The sequence below is a fragment of the Poromitra crassiceps genome, assembly GCF_964638095.1.
Source record: "Poromitra crassiceps genome assembly, chromosome: 2".
In the NCBI taxonomy this organism is placed as follows: Eukaryota; Metazoa; Chordata; class Actinopteri; order Beryciformes; family Melamphaidae; genus Poromitra; species Poromitra crassiceps.
Window position 1 is genome coordinate 54,659,996 of NC_139624.1, and position 17,475 is coordinate 54,677,470.

Consider the following 17,475-nt stretch of genomic DNA (forward strand, 5'->3'; position numbering starts at 1 on the left):
TGCTGTATTTAAACTGCAGTGAGATTGGTTTGAGAAGCATAATAATATGGAATAATATTATGGAGACAGACAAGCTACTTTTTTCAGGTCTCTGCTAGCATTATGGGTGGTTACTATGGCTGAATAAACTAACTAATGTCATTATGCAACAGTTTGGATTTCACCTGTAATTACCACTTATCACCATAGGTGTCACCAAAGAGAACATAACTGAAATCTTAGAGACAATCACTTTAAGAACTCAAACAACCCGTCGTGATGGACAACCAAGGGCGAATACCTGGTTTCACAAGTGGGGGACACACATTAAAATGTGGAGCGCCGACCCTCTAGGGGGGTCCGAGGGCATGCCCCCCCGGAAGATTTCTTTTTACATTTTAAAGTAAAATGCATCAATTTGGTGCACTCTGAGGGGAGGATTAAGAGGCTAGATCTATGAAGAACTACACACACCCCTAAATACATGCCTTTTAGACACCACCTCCTCCAACTCATCAGAGCTCTGATATGAAAGCAGGTGACATGAACAAGGCATAGAACAATACTGATGTGAAAGCCAGAGCCATATTGAAATCACGTTGGTTGTATTATTATTATCATTATTATTATTATTAGTGTGCTTTATTTTAAATTCTACCATGTTCACTGCTTATCATGTTCACTTCCTCTCTTCACCTAACCCTTTATACAGCAGCAGGGATGTGCAGAGAATGTTAGAGGGGCAGGGGCTGGCAAAAAAGTTGTAACGTTTTTAGCCAGATTTAGAGGAATATCTCATTTTAAATTAACATTTTTATGATACTTGTCACAGAAAAATAACTCCACAAACTGAATAATATTAGTACAAAAGTTAAATTTGCTGTTACAGTACTGTGAGTGCTGCCTTCAGGGACGGCTTGGAAAGGGGAATCTCCATACAGAGCGCCATTAGAAATGCATTCAGGGTCTGGAGAGGGCACTTTTTACAGACGAGGAAATCTGTGGCAATCTTTTGGAGTAGCCTATAGCTTATAATTAGCAACTCAATTAACATTCTCAGCCATAATATGATGGCTGGTCAAACAGTAGCGTATTGACCATGATTTTTTCAGTTTACCCACGATTTTTTCAGTTTAAAAAGTGGGGGGGACAGAATCAAGGTTTTGAAAAGTGGGGGGGACATGTCCCCCCTGTCCCCAGTGGAAAATTTGCCCCTGTGGACAACAACCGTGACATTAAAGCAAGTACTGTTTTTTGTGTGATTGCTACGTCTGGGAAAGTAGGATCAATATAAAGGGAGGTGTCAGTGGATTTTGCCAGTAGGCGGCTGACACTAAGCATTGGTAATCATGCTTAGTCTCTGTTGAGGCTAGGTGTCAAGAGTGAAAAACAGAAAGATAACGAGGAGGAGGAGGGGAGAAAGTCTGAAGAGCAACAGGGTTTCAAGATGTCAGCCAATAGGTGAGCACACAATGAGCATAGCAAACAGATAGACCGGAGTATAGCCTACAACACTCGAGAGGAGGGGCGAGTCATGTAGCTACAAGATGCACAACTCAGTTTGTAAAGTCTAAATCTGCTCAGGCTTGCAGAACTAGGAGCAAATACAAAGATGGTTGAGATCAATGAAGCAGATTGTCTTTAGTCAAACACAACAGGCAATACAATGATACTTCTTATTACTGCTGTCATAAATACAGTACGAATCAATGCATTACGATCCAAACTTAGAAAATAGCAACTATTAGCGTGGTCTGCTTGAGTCATGACTCTATTCCATAGCACCCTGGAGAAACAGTGTATATAGACAATTAGACATGATGTCTACATAGGGTCAAACTCCTATATTCTCTAAATGTTGCTCTTGATTCTAGACAAAGTTCAGACTATCTGCAAAACTGTCTTTCTTACTCACCTTGTGTGTGGCTACATGAGAAACAGCCTTTGTTATCAGGGTGCCACAGGTCACACAGTCAGTTCACACCAACCACTACAACAATCAGTTTAAGTGTTTAGAATATGGATGTTAGAGTCAGCCAGCTATGGGTGTTCAGGGAATATATTTGAATAAAGATTTTTGATCAAATAATTCAGATGCCAAGCTAGCTATCATGCAAATCCTGTTTACATTGCTACATGCAATGCCCCGATTTCACGTATTCTTTCCCTGGGTAACTGCGTTCAGACCGCTTGGCGTAGGTAAAAAAAAAAAGAAAAAAGAGTGCTACAGTCCCGCTACAGAGAGAAGCAAGATTATGAGCCATTGAAAGATGCATAATGAAATGATATAAGCTTCATATGGGCCATTGAAAGATGCATAATGAAATGATATAAGCTTCATATGCCAAAACCATATGAAAGCTTACCTTGTATGAGAACATACATTCACAATTCCTGAGTTTGGACTGGGGGAGAGAGAAGAGAAGAGGGGTTAACAAAATGTTTACATGGAGTTATATGTGTGTACCAGGGAATACTGGTGTTATTACTGAACTATTTTATATGAGGAGTTAACCACATAGCAAAAGGAGACATTGGAATCTGTGGAGTTTGGAAAACAGTTTAAGATGGAGTCATTCAATAATTCACCCGACACAAAAACATCAACAGCTCTACGGTTATACCTAGTGACCAATAACAGCCTACATGTGTTCAGTTGGTGTATTGTGATGATGAACAAGATGAGTGGATGGATTGGATAGAGTTGTGTGAGAAGTGAACACAAGAATTTAGGGGCCAAACCTCTACAGGTTTTGGTGGTGAACAAATGTCATCAGATATTATGTGGACTGCACACAGATGAATGGATTATTACGTCATATTAACATATCAGATTAAATATAATGTATTTTAAAAACGGTGCCCAGATACTTACATGTCCAACGCCTATATGGACATCCATTGGTGTACTGCAACATACAACTCAAGCATTACCCTACAGTAGCCACCAGGCCTGGTTTCCCAATGTGCTTGTAGCCTTTGTCTCTTTACAGAAATATCTCATTAATACCCACAAGACAGCGACGATGATTGTGACCATAAACGCTTTACGGCTTTATACGTAAACAAGCAAAATTCCTCAAAGTAGAACAATTTCAGCAGAAACGTGAGTATAGTTCAGCAATAAGATAAACTAAAGCTTTGGGAAACCAGAGCCAGATCCAGACGGACATGTAGCGAGGCACACTGATGGTCACTTCCTGGTCTGGTCCACACTGACCTTTGACCTCCAGCTTGCATTCCACCTGAGCCTCTCCCAGGTCGTTGATGGCCTTGCAGCTGTAAAGGCCCCCGTCGTAGGGGTTAGGCTTCCTGATCTCCAGAGTGCACACTCCTTGGTTGCTAAACATGCGGTAGCGTGGGTCGTCAATGATGGCGATCTTATTCTTCATCCAGATCACTTTGGGCTGGAGTCAGACATAGCAACATTAGACAGTTGTCAAGTGAAAAATAGCCATCAAATCACAGCAGTATTGTCTTAGGCCTATTCACCTTATGTAGAAGAGACAGTCTGGCTTGAGAGACTAACAGGAAGTGTAAACACAATCGGAAGTTCTGATTGAGTTTACACTTCCTGCGACTCATAAACCTAGTCTGACTCATATGTGAGTCAAACTAGGTTTGACCAGGTGAGTCAGACTAGTTTGAGCAGGTAAAACAGCCAGCATTTTGAACAGGAAGTCATGACACAATGGGTCAAGTGGGCGGGGCTACATAAGGTGAATACAATCTGAGATACTGGGTTGTCAAGGAGTGATTTCAGAGAGCTTGAATTTATTGGTGTGTGGGTCATGGACAATGGGGCCTATTGATTGCAAATTCTCACGCCTTGAAGACAGCCAGGCCACAGGGGGCAGTATGATTGTGCTATACACTGCAGCAGATAGAAGGGGCATAGAGCTGAATTGGCCTGATATGACCTTGAATTAGCCTTGGGCTGTACTCAGTAAATACTTTGAGCTCTTCACGCTGGGATTCATTGCTTATGATCGCTGATGCAATATTGTCTTTGAGTTTGGTGTCTTTTTGTTTGGCATTTCTATACAATGGGAGGAGTGGGGCGGCTGTGGCTCAGGAGGTAGAGCGGGTCGTCCACTAATCAGAAGGTCGGTGGTTCGATCCACGGCTCCTCCAGTCCGCATGTCGAAGTGTCCTTGGGCAAGACACTGAACCCCAAATTGCTCCCGATGGCTTTGCTAGCACCCTGCGTGGCAGCTTGCCACCTTCGGTGTGTGAATGGGTGAATGTAGGCACATTGTAAAGCGCTTTGGATAAAAGCGCTATATAAATGCAGTCCATTTACCATTTTACCAGGAGTGTCAAATGCTCTACATGTAAAAACATAATCAACCTATGTTTACCTGGCGATGATGCATAACATGTGGTGCATTCTGCCACCTACCCTTGGGTTGGCACGGACACTACAGTTGAGAGTAGCATTGTAGCCAGCTATTGCGAAAGTGTTGATCAATGGCTGCGTAAACTTCGGCGCTTCTTTGAAGTCGTGATCCATGTACTCAGGTGTTTTCAGCTGCATGCCTGTGGAGGGAAGGGTAAAGGACTGGGGTTGTACATGATACTGGCGCTGAGCTGTATCATGGAGGGATTTCCCCATGTGGTGAGGGAAAGACAGTGTTTCTTTATTTATCATCAGCCAACACAGTGACACCATCGTTTAAGGGGCTGTCAGTCACATCTGCTACCGCATTTTTCAAGTACCGGCTGCAACCCAACCCCTGTTGCATTTAAAGGTGAACCTGGAAATTCAGGCTCACATTAGGGTGGAAAACATCACTGACAGTGCCTTTCACGGAACAGCTGATAAAAAAGGGGGAAAAAAGAACAATAATTAGAACTTTTCTGCATTTCATGTCAGAATTTTTTTTACACAAAATATCTTTCCTATGTGAGTTGATGTGATCAACTGTTTCCTCCTGTTAGCCTCATCCCAATTGGCTACTGCTGACAGGCTGCAGTGGTTGCTAATTTAAAGCCAACATGGAAAAACACGAGGTCCTAGCTAGATCTACCCAACATAAGATATTCGATGTCTGTGTAGTAGAAACAGTTTGGCCATCATATATATATATATTTATTTTTCTAATATTTTTTAATTTTTCCTAATAGTAAAATTTTGTCCATTTTACTATGATTAACTATTAATATTATATATAACTATTGATATTGTTATACATGTAACTGTGTGCTTGTCTCATCAAATATATAACTAGTGCAGTGCCTGTTCCCTAGTTCAAAGTCGATTGGACGGACAGTCCAAGAGATACGTGAAAGCCATGATCTTATTGGTCGAGTTTGCACGAAGATCAGCAGCGCATCCGCCAAATTTGAAGTCGATCAGATGAACGGTTGACGAGATAAACCAATTTTTGTGTTGCTAGTAGGTGGCGCTATGACTGTGCGTGTGTCCAAATTGCATGAAATGCAGCACCGCACTCCGTCGGCTTCCGAGCAGCACGCTTGGAAGTCAATCGGACGGTTCTCAAGATAAGCTGCTTTTTGTGTTGCCAGTAGGTGGCGCTATGTGGAATTGCACGAAATTCGGTACTGCACTACACCGAGTTCCCAGCACCCCACTCCCCAAGGTTGAAGTCAATCAGACGAACGGTTCTCGAGATAAACCGTTTTTTGTGTTGCCAGTAGGTGGTGCTATGCCGAATTGCACAGAATTTGGCACTGCACTCTGTTGGGTTCCCAGCAGTGCACTCCCCAAGATTGAAGTCAATCTGATGAACGGTTCTCGAGATAAACCGCTTTTTGTGTTGCCAGTAGGTGGCGCTATGCCGCGAATTCGGCACTCTGCCCTCCATCTGGACGCCCTAATCACACTCCCCGAGTTTGAAGTCGATCCGACCAACGGTTCTCAAGATACGCGAAGGACAGACAGACAGACAGACAGACAGACCGACAGACCGACAGACAGACAGAGACACTGCTGGAAGTATAGTATATAGATATATAGATAGATGTGAAAACTGATGTTGTGATATGACTCTTCGGTAACGCTTTAGAATACAGCCCGCAAATAAGCATGTAACTAGAGGGTAACAAGATCTGTACTTATAGTATAACTACGGGGTACCACACTGTAGTTATAGTATAACTACGGGGTACAAGGAGTGAATTTAGACTGTAACTAGAGGGTAACAAGATCTGTACTTATAGTATAATTACGGGGTACCACACTGTAGTTATAGTATAACTACGGGGTACAAGGAGTGAATTTAGACTGTAACTACAGGGTAACAAGATCTGTACTTATAGTATAACTACGGGGTACCACACTGTAGTTATAGTATAACTATGGGGTACAAGGAGTGAATTTAGACTGTAACTAGAGGGTAACAAGATCTGTACTTATAGTATAACTATGGGGTACCACACTGTAGTTATAGTATAACTACGGGGTACAAGGGATGAATTTAGACGTAACTAGAGGGTAACAAGATCTGTACTTATAGTATAACTACGGGGTACAAGGAGTGAATTTAGACTGTAACTAGAGAGTAACAAGATCTGTACTTATAGTATAACTACGGGGTACAAGGAGTGAATTTAGACTGTAACTACAGGGTAACAAGATCTGTACTTATAGTATAACTACGGGGTACAAGGAGTGAATTTAGACTGTAACTACAGGGTAACAGGATCTGTACTTATAGTATAACTATGGGGTACCACACTGTAGTTATAGTATAACTACGGGGTACAAGGAGTGAATTTAGACTGTAACTACAGGGTAACAAGATCTGTACTTATAGTATAACTACGGGGTACCACACTGTAGTTATAGTATAACTACGGGGTACAAGGAGTGAATTTAGACTGTAACTAGAGGGTAGCAAGATCTGTACTTATAGGCTATACTATTATAGTAACCGTAATTAGCCTATAAGTACAGATCTTGTCACCCTGTAGTTACAGTCTAAATTCACTTCTTGTACCCCGTAGTTACACTATAAGTACAGTGTGGTACCCCGTAGCTATACTATAAGTAATAATAATAATAATAATGATAATAATAATAATAAATAATCAAATCAAATCAAATGAGATGACCTAAATTGGCTGTTTGGAGTTATTTTCAATATAATAAATGCTGAAGAATAAGTGCACAGTATGTTTTCTATAATTTTAGTTATAAAATTACAGATTAGGGCATGACAATATTTTTTTGGCCCGCAGCAACAATCTGGGCTTCACATGCGGCCCCCCAGGAAAAAGAATTGGCCCCCTGGCATAGACTGAGAAGAACAGGGAACTATGCATCCACAGCGCTTTCTCCCCCCACACACACACACACACACACACACACACACACATGCACACTTGCCCACACACACACACACACACACACACACACACACACACACACACACACACACACACACACACACACACACACACACACACACACACACACACACACACACCCGCCCATATTAAAATGTTTACTGCCACAGCACAGCAGAGACATACCTTCTTTGACGATGAGTGCACTGTCCTTGGTTTGAGTAGCACACTCGCTCAGGCCACACATGTTCTCCGAGTAGATCCTGAAGAAGTACTCGTTCCCCACCACCAGCTCTGTGATGGTGATGCATGTGCGATGGTAGTGCTCAATGCATGTGTACCATTCCTGTAGTGCAGATTAGGCACAGGCAAAGCATGAGGTGGATATTTCTCATATTTTTCATTTTACAGTTTCAATTGAGTAAACATGGCCCTACCATGGTCTTCTTGTCTGCTTTCTGAATGGTGTAGCCTGTTATTGGAGCATTGCCATTGTCTTTTGGAGGGCTCCAGTCTAGAGCCACATTTCCTCCCCATACCTCCTCAATGGTCACACGCTGGGGAGGCCCAGGCAGGTCTAACAATCAATTAAAGAAGGATTTACAGTTTGGTCTTGAGCAATAAAGTAGACTTAGCAATAGCAATAAGGTAGACTTCAAAGTGAAAAGTGATATACCGTAATGTCAGATACCTCACCTTAACTCTGCTTTCAATTTCATTTTAACAGCAAAGCTTATGGTTATGATTATTATGATTATGATTATTAGTAGTAGTAGTCATAATAATCGTAATACAATAGGCTAAAATACCAAAATAATAGTTATGATATAGTAGTAGCAGTAGTAGTAATAGTTGTAGTAGCAGTAATACTAGTTATGATGATGATGATAATGATGATGATAGCAATAGCAGTCATACTAGTTGTAGTAGTAGCAGTGGTAGTAGTAGTAGTACTCTTAGTATTGTTTACTCATTTGAGGCTATCAAGCAGAATGCCTTGGCTCACCTACGATCTGAATATCGAGTATGGCTGTGTCCTTGTGGTCTTCCACCTGCACTGTCATCTCATACTTCCCAGAGTGGCTGCGTTCTGCTTTACGGATGAAGATGATGCTGTCACAGTCTGTGTTGCGGATGCTGACATGTGTGGGCTCTATGGGCTTCCCCTCCTTCAGCCAGCTCACCTTCGGCCTGGGCTTGCCCTAGACATCACACACAGAGGCGTGGAGCTCAATAATCAGCGAGTTGCTACTGTGAACATCTTGGCTGCTTGATTTGGGATTTGGGCTTTACCAAAAATGGCACCACAAGGTTGACTGCTTCTCCGACTCTGCGCGTGTATGTCTGCTTCAGGTGTCGAGGGATGCGGATCTTGGGTGGTTCTGTAGAGGGGACAGAGCAGAAGTTGTGTGATAAAGGAACGATTCTTTGCCCTGTCCTCTACAGATATCTCAATACTGATTTTCTTTTCAACCTTTTCTTCCAAAACATCCCACCTCTAAGCCATGTTACAGAGGTTCTACTACAGAACAAGAGCAGTATGGTGTCTTAGAGCTCACCAATAACCTCTTTGACAAGGATAGAGTGCTGAAGGGTCCGTGGAGCACTGGACCCAGCAGCATTGATGGCCTTGACTCGGACTAAGATTTTCGACTCTGGGTGGAGCCCAGTGATGGTGAACTTGGTCTTCTCTGTCAGCTGCTCATTGACTTCTATCCATTCATCGGCTGTGGGGAAACGGGACATCTGAATATGAGGTTCAGTTGTAAAAACAATTTTTTATAACATTAGTGGACAAACAGCATTCACAGAGTACTATTCTGTTTCATTTTCCATTTCTGTCTATTTATGCTCCCAATTTGGTTTTGTGGACCATGAGCATGGGAAACATGGCTTAGGAGATACACCAGTCAAGGTTATCTCACTTCCTTCTATGCAGTACTCCAGCAAATATCCATCCAGGCCGGCAGCTCCGATGGTGTCGGGAGGACGCCACTTCATGGTCACTGTGGTGTCGGTGACATCATCCACAACCAGCATGGTGGGCTCACTGGTCACAGCTGAGTGGAGATGAAGAGTGGAGAGATCACACGTGTCATACCCACCATTCCTTCATTTGTTTTCCAACAGTGACTATGAAAGCGACAGGAAAGCAGGTCCTTTGTCATCTAAAGCGTAATGCCATTTTAGCAAGTCATGAACATGTGAGCAAAGGCGCCTCTCTCCCTGGCTGGTATGCTATCAATCTCCCTGTACGATCACATTTGACCACGCTCTTCTCGTCTATTCTTACATTCTGAATCTTATTTAACTCATATTGAACCCTCTGATGGGCCTGATCTCCTAAACCTCTAATCCGGAGATGATTTGGCAGCCATTATAAAGACATATTTAATATCCTCTAAAGCTCCTGCGTGTCCAGTGGAGGTCACAGCTAGAATGTTTGGGATAGTGGGGTATGGGGAGTAACAGCTGCACCGCCGGGGTACCAAGGGCAGATAACACATGCAGACGCTATAACAGGCCCACACTTTGAAATTTTGTCCATTATTTATGAAACAGTTGTGGGATAAACTGTGTGTAGGGGTCTTGGCCAAATCACTGGCATTAACAGTTACAGTTCAAAGGCCAGTGTTTACACCGCTATCTGGACATATAAGGAGACATTAGACATAAACTTGTCAAATAAGAACAGACTTAGTAGTCTTGTTAAAATATCGAGCAAGATTTCTAAGAGCAAACCAGACCATGCTTTTAGACATCTATAACAAAAATGTCCTTAGGAAGGCTCAAGCCATTCTAGACTGCCAGAACCACCCACTCCAAAGGGAGTTTGAAATGTTACCTTCTGTTCAGCGTTTCAGAGTGCCTGCTAGGTGAACCAAGAGATTTCATGTCTATCATCCCTAGCGCCATCAACATGCTTAATAGCAATTAGCTCTCCGCTGTACTCCTTTTGCACATATGCACATTTGCACTTTTTACACTGCACTTTGCATTCTTTTTCTTATATTTGTTGTGCAATTTGGTTTGAAATATCCTTCCCTGCTCTGGCTCCACCTTCTTTATTGTTTTTTTTATATTGTGAATGTTGTATTCTGTTTTTGTATTCTGTTGTTGTATCCTGCTGTAAAACCACTGTAAAACTAATTTCGCCATAGCGGGACAATAAACTGAACCTTGACCTTGACCTTGACATTAGGGCGACTCACCGAGGGGAATAAAGGCTTTGGATGGGTCGCTGGGTTTGGACACACCGATGGCATTGACGGCAAAGATCCGCACTTCATATGGCACTCCCTCAATCATCTTCTTGGGTTCGAATGTTGTCTCTTTGATCAGGTCAAAGTTCAGCCTCATCCACCTAGAACTTTGTTTCTTTTTTCTCTCGACAAAGTAGCCTAGAGGACATTCAGAAAGATCATCAGTAATCACTAGCTAGCATATACCAATGTAATCTACTGTGACAAGCGAATATGCAATGTTTACCTAATATTGGTGAACCCCCGTCATATTGTGGGGGTTCCCATGTCATTGTGCACCAATCGCCGCCCACTACTGGGACCAAGGGAGCTTCTGGAGGGTCTGGGATGTCTGTAGAGAACACAAGGACAGGAATGTTAATGATTCTAGAGATGAATGGAAATGTGAATAATTCACACCATAATTCTCTTGATTGAAGTATTTGTGATTTTGTCTCTTACCTACAACCTTGATTTTGACGCTGGCTGTGGCCTCACCAGCCTCATTCTGCAGGACTACCTTGTAGTTGCCTGTGTCATCCCTCTCTGTCACTTCGATGGTCAGGCTGGTCTGGTCACCATACGTTTCAGCATGGACACGATGCCCAGTCTCAAGAATGACCTGAGAGAGAAAGACAGCGAATATTACATAGGCTACATGGCTTTAAAGCAGTATTCCACTTAGTTTTAACATAGGGGTTATTTGGCATTTGGATGCTATGAAAACCGGAATATAGCGGTAAACTAATCACCAAGATCGAGTGCAGCTGGATGAGTTTGTAGCAGTTGTATTTTTAGTTCTCATTCATTTGAAAAAACTTACATTTAACCTGTTCATGGACAGATTCGACAACAGATCCCACTACTGTGATTGTGATACTGTTTTAGAACATAATTTCGCTGAATATCATTTTTATGGACAGAAAGGAACATAGCAGAGGAATACCATTTAGGAGAGATAGTTCCTGTTTGGGAGACCGTATATATTATTTTAAATACTAATTTTAGTGTAAACCAAGAATAGAAATGCACAATTATGCAGGACCCAGGACTGCTTTATTGTCTTAAAAGTGGACAGTTACATTTTGTCAGTTTTCAGGCTATTTTTGTGGCCTTATTCAAAAGAATGGGAAGTAAAAATCTGATCACTACAAACTTGTTCCAGCTGCATCCAATCTTGCTGGGTATTTTATAAATTACTATGGTTTTCATGGTAGTTGTGATGACCCTCCCACTTTCCTGACCCTGTGTTGCAGGAGCCTGGTGGTTGGGGTCATTAAGCTGATTGAGTGCACCTGGGCCCGGTGTACTCCTTGGGCTTTAAAAGTTTGTTGCGCTCCCTCCTCACCTGTGTGCACCTTTTTTGTTTGATTATTTTTGTTTGTAGTCATTTGTCTTGTTTAGTCCTTAGATTTAGGTAATAGATTATAATTGTTATAACTTTTACTTTGGTGTGTGACTCCCTCTGGGTAGTTCCTTGAGCTGGGTTGTAACAATGGTCAAGTGCCAAAAACAGTGAAAAGGTGTAAACTCGCACATCCAAACAAAACAAAGGGCAGGTGCTGAGCTGAAAGTGAAGACAATACAAAAGGAATAAAACCGCTCCCACACTGGAGGGCTCCAGTTTCAGTAATTTATTGCACCAATGATCAGTGATGTTTCGAGCATAATGCTCTACATCAGCCAAAAACACCCATGTTTTAACATTCATTCATTCATTAAAGTATATTGCTTTAAGAAAAATCAGTCATGGTGATCAACTAATGGAAATATCACAGCACAGAAAAGAAAAGAAAAAAGTTGATTAAATACACCACTCACCCTTTCTCCCTTCATCCACACCACCCTGGGTGCTGGTTCACCACTGATGGGGATTTCCAAGCGAAGTTTGTTTCCTGCCACAATTGTCACTGTGTTGTCTGGGAAGTTCAAGCTGTGCAAGTGCACCTTTGGCGGGTCTGCAGGAAATTAAATAAAACCACGATAAATATTACATTACTTTTTTCTTTTCTTTTCTTTTCTTTTCTTTTCTTTTCTTTTCTTTTCTTTTCTTTTCTAATGTTGAGATTATAAAAAGACAAGTGAAAGATAGCTTCTGTACCAATGATATGAACTTTGCAAGAGAGGCTCTGTGAGTAACCCTCGGGTACAAAAGTGTAATCTCCTGAATCGTGAAGGGAGGTGGTCCCAATTTCAAGTCGGTGGTTTCTGAAAAAGCAAGAGGACGTTAGTACTGGTGTGAAGTTAGTTAGTGGAACAGAGGTTGATTATTCAGTGGTTGATTAATCAATAGAGTGTCCCAAACCAGAAATGCTTAAAGTGCATTTTTCATGCAATGTTGCAGTAATAACCTATGGTGCTGCAATGATTCCATAGATAATGCTGGGTGATTTCAGAGAAAGTGCAGAGAGGGCATACTTGTTTCTATGCAAGATGTTGATACGGTCATTGGGCTGGATCAGCTGTCCATTCCTGTACCAGCGGCCTGGGACGTTGCCTGGGTAGATCTCACAGTGCATGTTGAGGGGCTGACCCAACATCACCTTTATATTCTGCAGGTCCTGGTAGACCTTCAGTGGCTTCACTAAAAGCAGGGGAAAGAGGTGAGAATAGAATACAGTCAATTATTAATAGTGATTCCTTTGAAAAGCAAGTGAGAAAACTATGAAAAAGGGCAAGATGCTACATACAGTCAACCTGTATGTGAGCCTCAGTTGTGCCACCAGTAGCCATGAGGGAGTACGTCCCAGTGTCTTCCTTGGAGGCATCATCAATGACCAGGAAGTGTTTGGTTCCCTCGACCTTAACTCGGTATCTGGAGCGGACTCCTGTAGGAACCTCAACACCATTCTTCATCCTGAAGGAGAGAGGATCAGGAACACAGTATTCAGTATGCAATGTTGTGTACATCGTCAAATGCACAAAAGAACGAGACCATGGTTGAGATGATTGGACGCTTGTCTAGCTTCTATCACACACCAATAGTATTGTTAGTGCTGGTGTTTCTCAAAATTAAGACCATATTTTGAGTTTCCATAAACCCCAATGTAATACCATCACAAAGAGGCTGTTGCTACCGTACTTGTTGCTCTGCATGCATTTGTTTTCTCTTTCACTATACTGAAGAGGATCAACATGTTGGAAGTGATTTTTCCATTGGCCTTTCACTCCTTCCACCATGTGCCATTGCCAGAAACTATGAAAGCTTTAGTTCTGTGCTTCCTGTTTTGTGCCATAAATCAATCCATCAGATTTCCCACCCAATCCAACCTGGTGGCTCACAATGTAAAATGACATGTAGAGGCCGGTGGAAGCTGCCAATCTTCTCAGTGATGGCCTCAGTTGTTGATGGAAATTATGCAAATGTATCAAAATGAATGAGGTAATGATTTATTGATGTTAAAATGCCATGACGACCCTCCTGGCCCTATGTCGCAGGAGCCTGGTGGTTTGGGTCGTTGGGCCCGGTGCTTTAAAAGCCTGCAGAGCAATCACCTGTGTGCCCTGTGCACCTTTTTGTTTTGGTCTTTAATGTAGTTTGTGTTGTCTAGTTTTTTCCTCTTAGTTTTAGTTAATACATTATTGTTATATTTTATGTGGACTCTCTCATTTGTTGCAAGCCCCGCTGAGCCAGGTTTGTAACATACTGTATGGGGGCTCGTCCAACACTTTTTGTATACTTAGTTTAGCACTTGATTTGTTTAACTTGTCAGTCTTTGCTAGCATGGTCAGTGACTCAGTGATGCTATTGCTGCAGTTCAACAGCACACAAGGTCAACTGCAGTGGCTGCTCATGGCTCCTTGTCAACTGAGCCTACAGTATGCCCTCTCCTGAGGAATATGTGCTCCCTTCCCATCTCCCTCCCTCCCCAACCCCCTCCCATCACCCACTCATACTATCACCACCCTCCCATCACCCACTCATACTATCACCACCCGACACAACCTAAAAACTCTTTCACCCACAGCCCTCTCCTCGGCTGTCCTGTCCCTGCTCCCTTCAGCCGAGCAGTTCTCTCTCCTATCCACTCAGGAGGCTTCCACTACTCTTTTATCCTCTCTCTCCTCTGCTCTTGACTCTCTCTGCCCTCTCACCTCGAAACCTCCCCCTGCTCCTTGGTTGTCTGAATCTCTGCGAACTCATCGAACAGAGCTTCGGGCAGCTGAGAGGAAATGGAGAAAAACACAGAACCCCAGGGATCTCTCTGCTTACCACCTTATCCTCTCTAACTTTACCTCTGCTGTCTCAACAGCAAATACCTCCTTCTTCATTTCGGAAATCCAGTCCTCTGCCTCCAACCCCAGCAAACTATTTTCCACCTTCTCCTCTCTCCTCAACCCTCCCTCCCCTCCCCCACCATCCTTCCTCTCTGCTGATGATTTTGTAACCTTCTTTGCTAAGAAGGTAGATGACATCCGCTCTTCCTTCCTTCCCCCCTCCAGTTAATAGCTGCAATACTCCTACCCTTATCAACTCCTCTCTATCCTCTGGTCTTGTGCCAGCTCCTCTAAAGACTGCTAGAGTCAAGCCACTGCTTAAGAAACCCTCCCTTGACCCTACTGCCATCCAGAACTACCGTCCTGTCTCTCTTCTCTCATTAATTTCCAAAACCCTTGAACGGGCTGCTTCCGAACAACTTTCTCTCTATCTCTCCCAGAATGACCTACTGGATCCTCTACAATCTGGCTTCAAGGCTTCTCACTCAACTGAGACAGCCCTCCTTTCAGTCACTGAGGCCCTACACACTGCTAAGGCCTCATCCCTCTCCTCTGTCCTTGTCCTCCTTGACTTGTCTGCAGCTTTTGATACAGTGAACCACCAGATTCTTCTCTCGACTCTCTCTGATCTAGGCATCTCAGGATCTGCACTCTCCTGGTTTACCTCCTATCTCTCTAACCACTCATACCAGGTTCTATGGCGAGGATCCCTATCCAGATCCTGTACTCTTAGCACAGGTGTGCCCCAGGGCTCAGTCCTGGGCCCCTTGCAATTCCTTCAGATCTCTTGGCCATGTGATCTCATCTCATGGCTTCTCTTATCACTGCTATGCTGACGACACTCAGCTCTACCTCTCTTCCCCCCCTTAGACATCCAAATTGAGGCACGTTTCGGCATCGCTGCATGCCTCAAAGACATTGGTGCCTGGATGTCTGTCCACCATCTCAAGCTGAATCTTGGTAAGACAGAGCTACTCTTCCTCCCTGGGAAAGACTGTCCCCTCACCGACCTTTCCATCTCCATTGACAACACTACTGTGTTCCCCTCTCAAACAGCTAAGAACCTTGGAGTGATCCTTGACAACCAGCTGTCCAACTCAGCCTACATCGCAGCAACTGCCCGCTCCTGTAGGCTCTCCCTGTACAACATCCGCAAAATCCGTCCGTTTCTCACAAGGGAAGCGACACAACTCCTGGTCCAGGCACTTGTCATCTCTCGCCTGGACTACTGCAATGTTCTTCTGGCTGGGCTACCTGCCGCAGCCATCCGACCGCTTCAGCTCATTCAGAACGCTGCAGCCCGTTTGGTGTTCAACCAACCAAAATTCTCTCATGTCACTCCCCTCTTCCGTGACCTTCACTGGCTTCCCATCTTGGCTCGCATCAAATTCAAGACACTGGTACTGGCCTACAGGGCAGTCCACATGTCAGCCCCTTCGTATCTGCAAATTATGGTCAAGTTCCAAACTTCGCATCGCTCCCTCCGCATCGCCACCCATCCAGATCGCCTCGCTCTTCCACCGCTACGTGGGCTCAAAAGTCGCTCGTCCCGATCGCGACTCTTCTCGTTCCTGGCGCCACAATGGTGGAATGAGCTCCCCCCTTCGGTCAGAACGGCCGAATCACTGCCAATCTTTCGGCGGAGACTAAAAACTCACCTTTTCAGGCTACACCTGGGCCCTTCTTGAACTAACATCTTTTAATTAAAAAAAAAATCCTTCTCAAACCTACTAATGCTACATGTTACTTATTCCTTCTCAAACGACTTCCTACATGGTGCTAGTCTATCAAAATATCTTAGCTGTCATTGATTGTGTTGCATAGTTGTTTTCTGTACTGTTGACAAATTGTGATATTGTAAGTCGCTTTGGACAAAAGCGTCTGCTAAATGACGTAATGTAATGTAATGTAATGTAATGAGAGAAACAATGCAGTGAAAGCAATGACAATATATTGTCCACTTTTTTATACACATTTCAGCATGACAACATGGCATTCAACAATGACATCAAAAACTTTTTTCTTTTTACTTTTGCATATACTGCATACAGTACACCCACCAAATACACATGTGATATTTTTAGGCCAACCGGGTACTAATAGATGTTTTAATATCTGGAATAAGTTGCTACTTTAGATTAGGCACTGCAACAAGTTCATGAGTGAGTAGCTAAGTATTTATGAATACAGTTATTTTATTTACAACATAGTAACAAATAATTTATAAAATGTGAGTATATAATCAGTTAACACTATTACAGTATATCTTAATATGTAAGTTTTTATAGGTATACGTGTGAATTTTACCAGCATCAGCTACTGTTTGACAAATGACAGATATTTTATTCCTTGCTTATAATTCAGATACAAATGTTGAACTAATATGAGTACTAATGATGGACTAATCAGATCCTAACATCTATTAAGTAGTAAGTCATTAATGTTTAATTGATCATTAACTAACTGCTTGTAAATGGTTTATAGATAAAAGTTATTATGAAGGCTTACCAATGTATAATTTTCCAGTGGGACCCTGTTTTTTTAATGGAGGGGGGTGTGATGACCCTCCCACTCTGACTCTCCTGGCCTTGTGTTGCATGTGCATGAGTGTCCTGGTAGGGTCGTTGATGGAGTGCGGGCCTGGTGAACTCCTTTGGCTTTAAAAGCCTGCAGACCATTCAGTGTCTCTCTCCCTCCTCTCTCCCTCCTCACCTGTGTGCACCTC

General features: G+C 43.0%; 1 protein-coding gene across 1 annotated transcript in view; it reads right to left on the reverse strand.

The window, feature by feature from the left end:
* mybpc1 (myosin binding protein C1) overlaps positions 1-17,475 on the reverse strand; it is a gene marked incomplete at its 5' end in the record, with an annotated part of 39,594 nt that overhangs the window by 2,012 nt on the left and 20,107 nt on the right. The window contains 15 exons of the mRNA XM_083662470.1: positions 3,200-3,386; positions 4,382-4,518; positions 7,477-7,636; positions 7,728-7,867; positions 8,297-8,492; positions 8,584-8,672; positions 8,850-9,017; positions 9,216-9,350; positions 10,503-10,691; positions 10,780-10,884; positions 10,995-11,154; positions 12,354-12,490; positions 12,634-12,740; positions 12,951-13,116; positions 13,223-13,389. Of these exons, the coding sequence (XP_083518596.1) occupies positions 3,200-3,386; positions 4,382-4,518; positions 7,477-7,636; positions 7,728-7,867; positions 8,297-8,492; positions 8,584-8,672; positions 8,850-9,017; positions 9,216-9,350; positions 10,503-10,691; positions 10,780-10,884; positions 10,995-11,154; positions 12,354-12,490; positions 12,634-12,740; positions 12,951-13,116; positions 13,223-13,389 (2,243 nt within the window). The remainder of the gene's footprint in view (positions 1-3,199; positions 3,387-4,381; positions 4,519-7,476; positions 7,637-7,727; positions 7,868-8,296; positions 8,493-8,583; positions 8,673-8,849; positions 9,018-9,215; positions 9,351-10,502; positions 10,692-10,779; positions 10,885-10,994; positions 11,155-12,353; positions 12,491-12,633; positions 12,741-12,950; positions 13,117-13,222; positions 13,390-17,475) is intronic.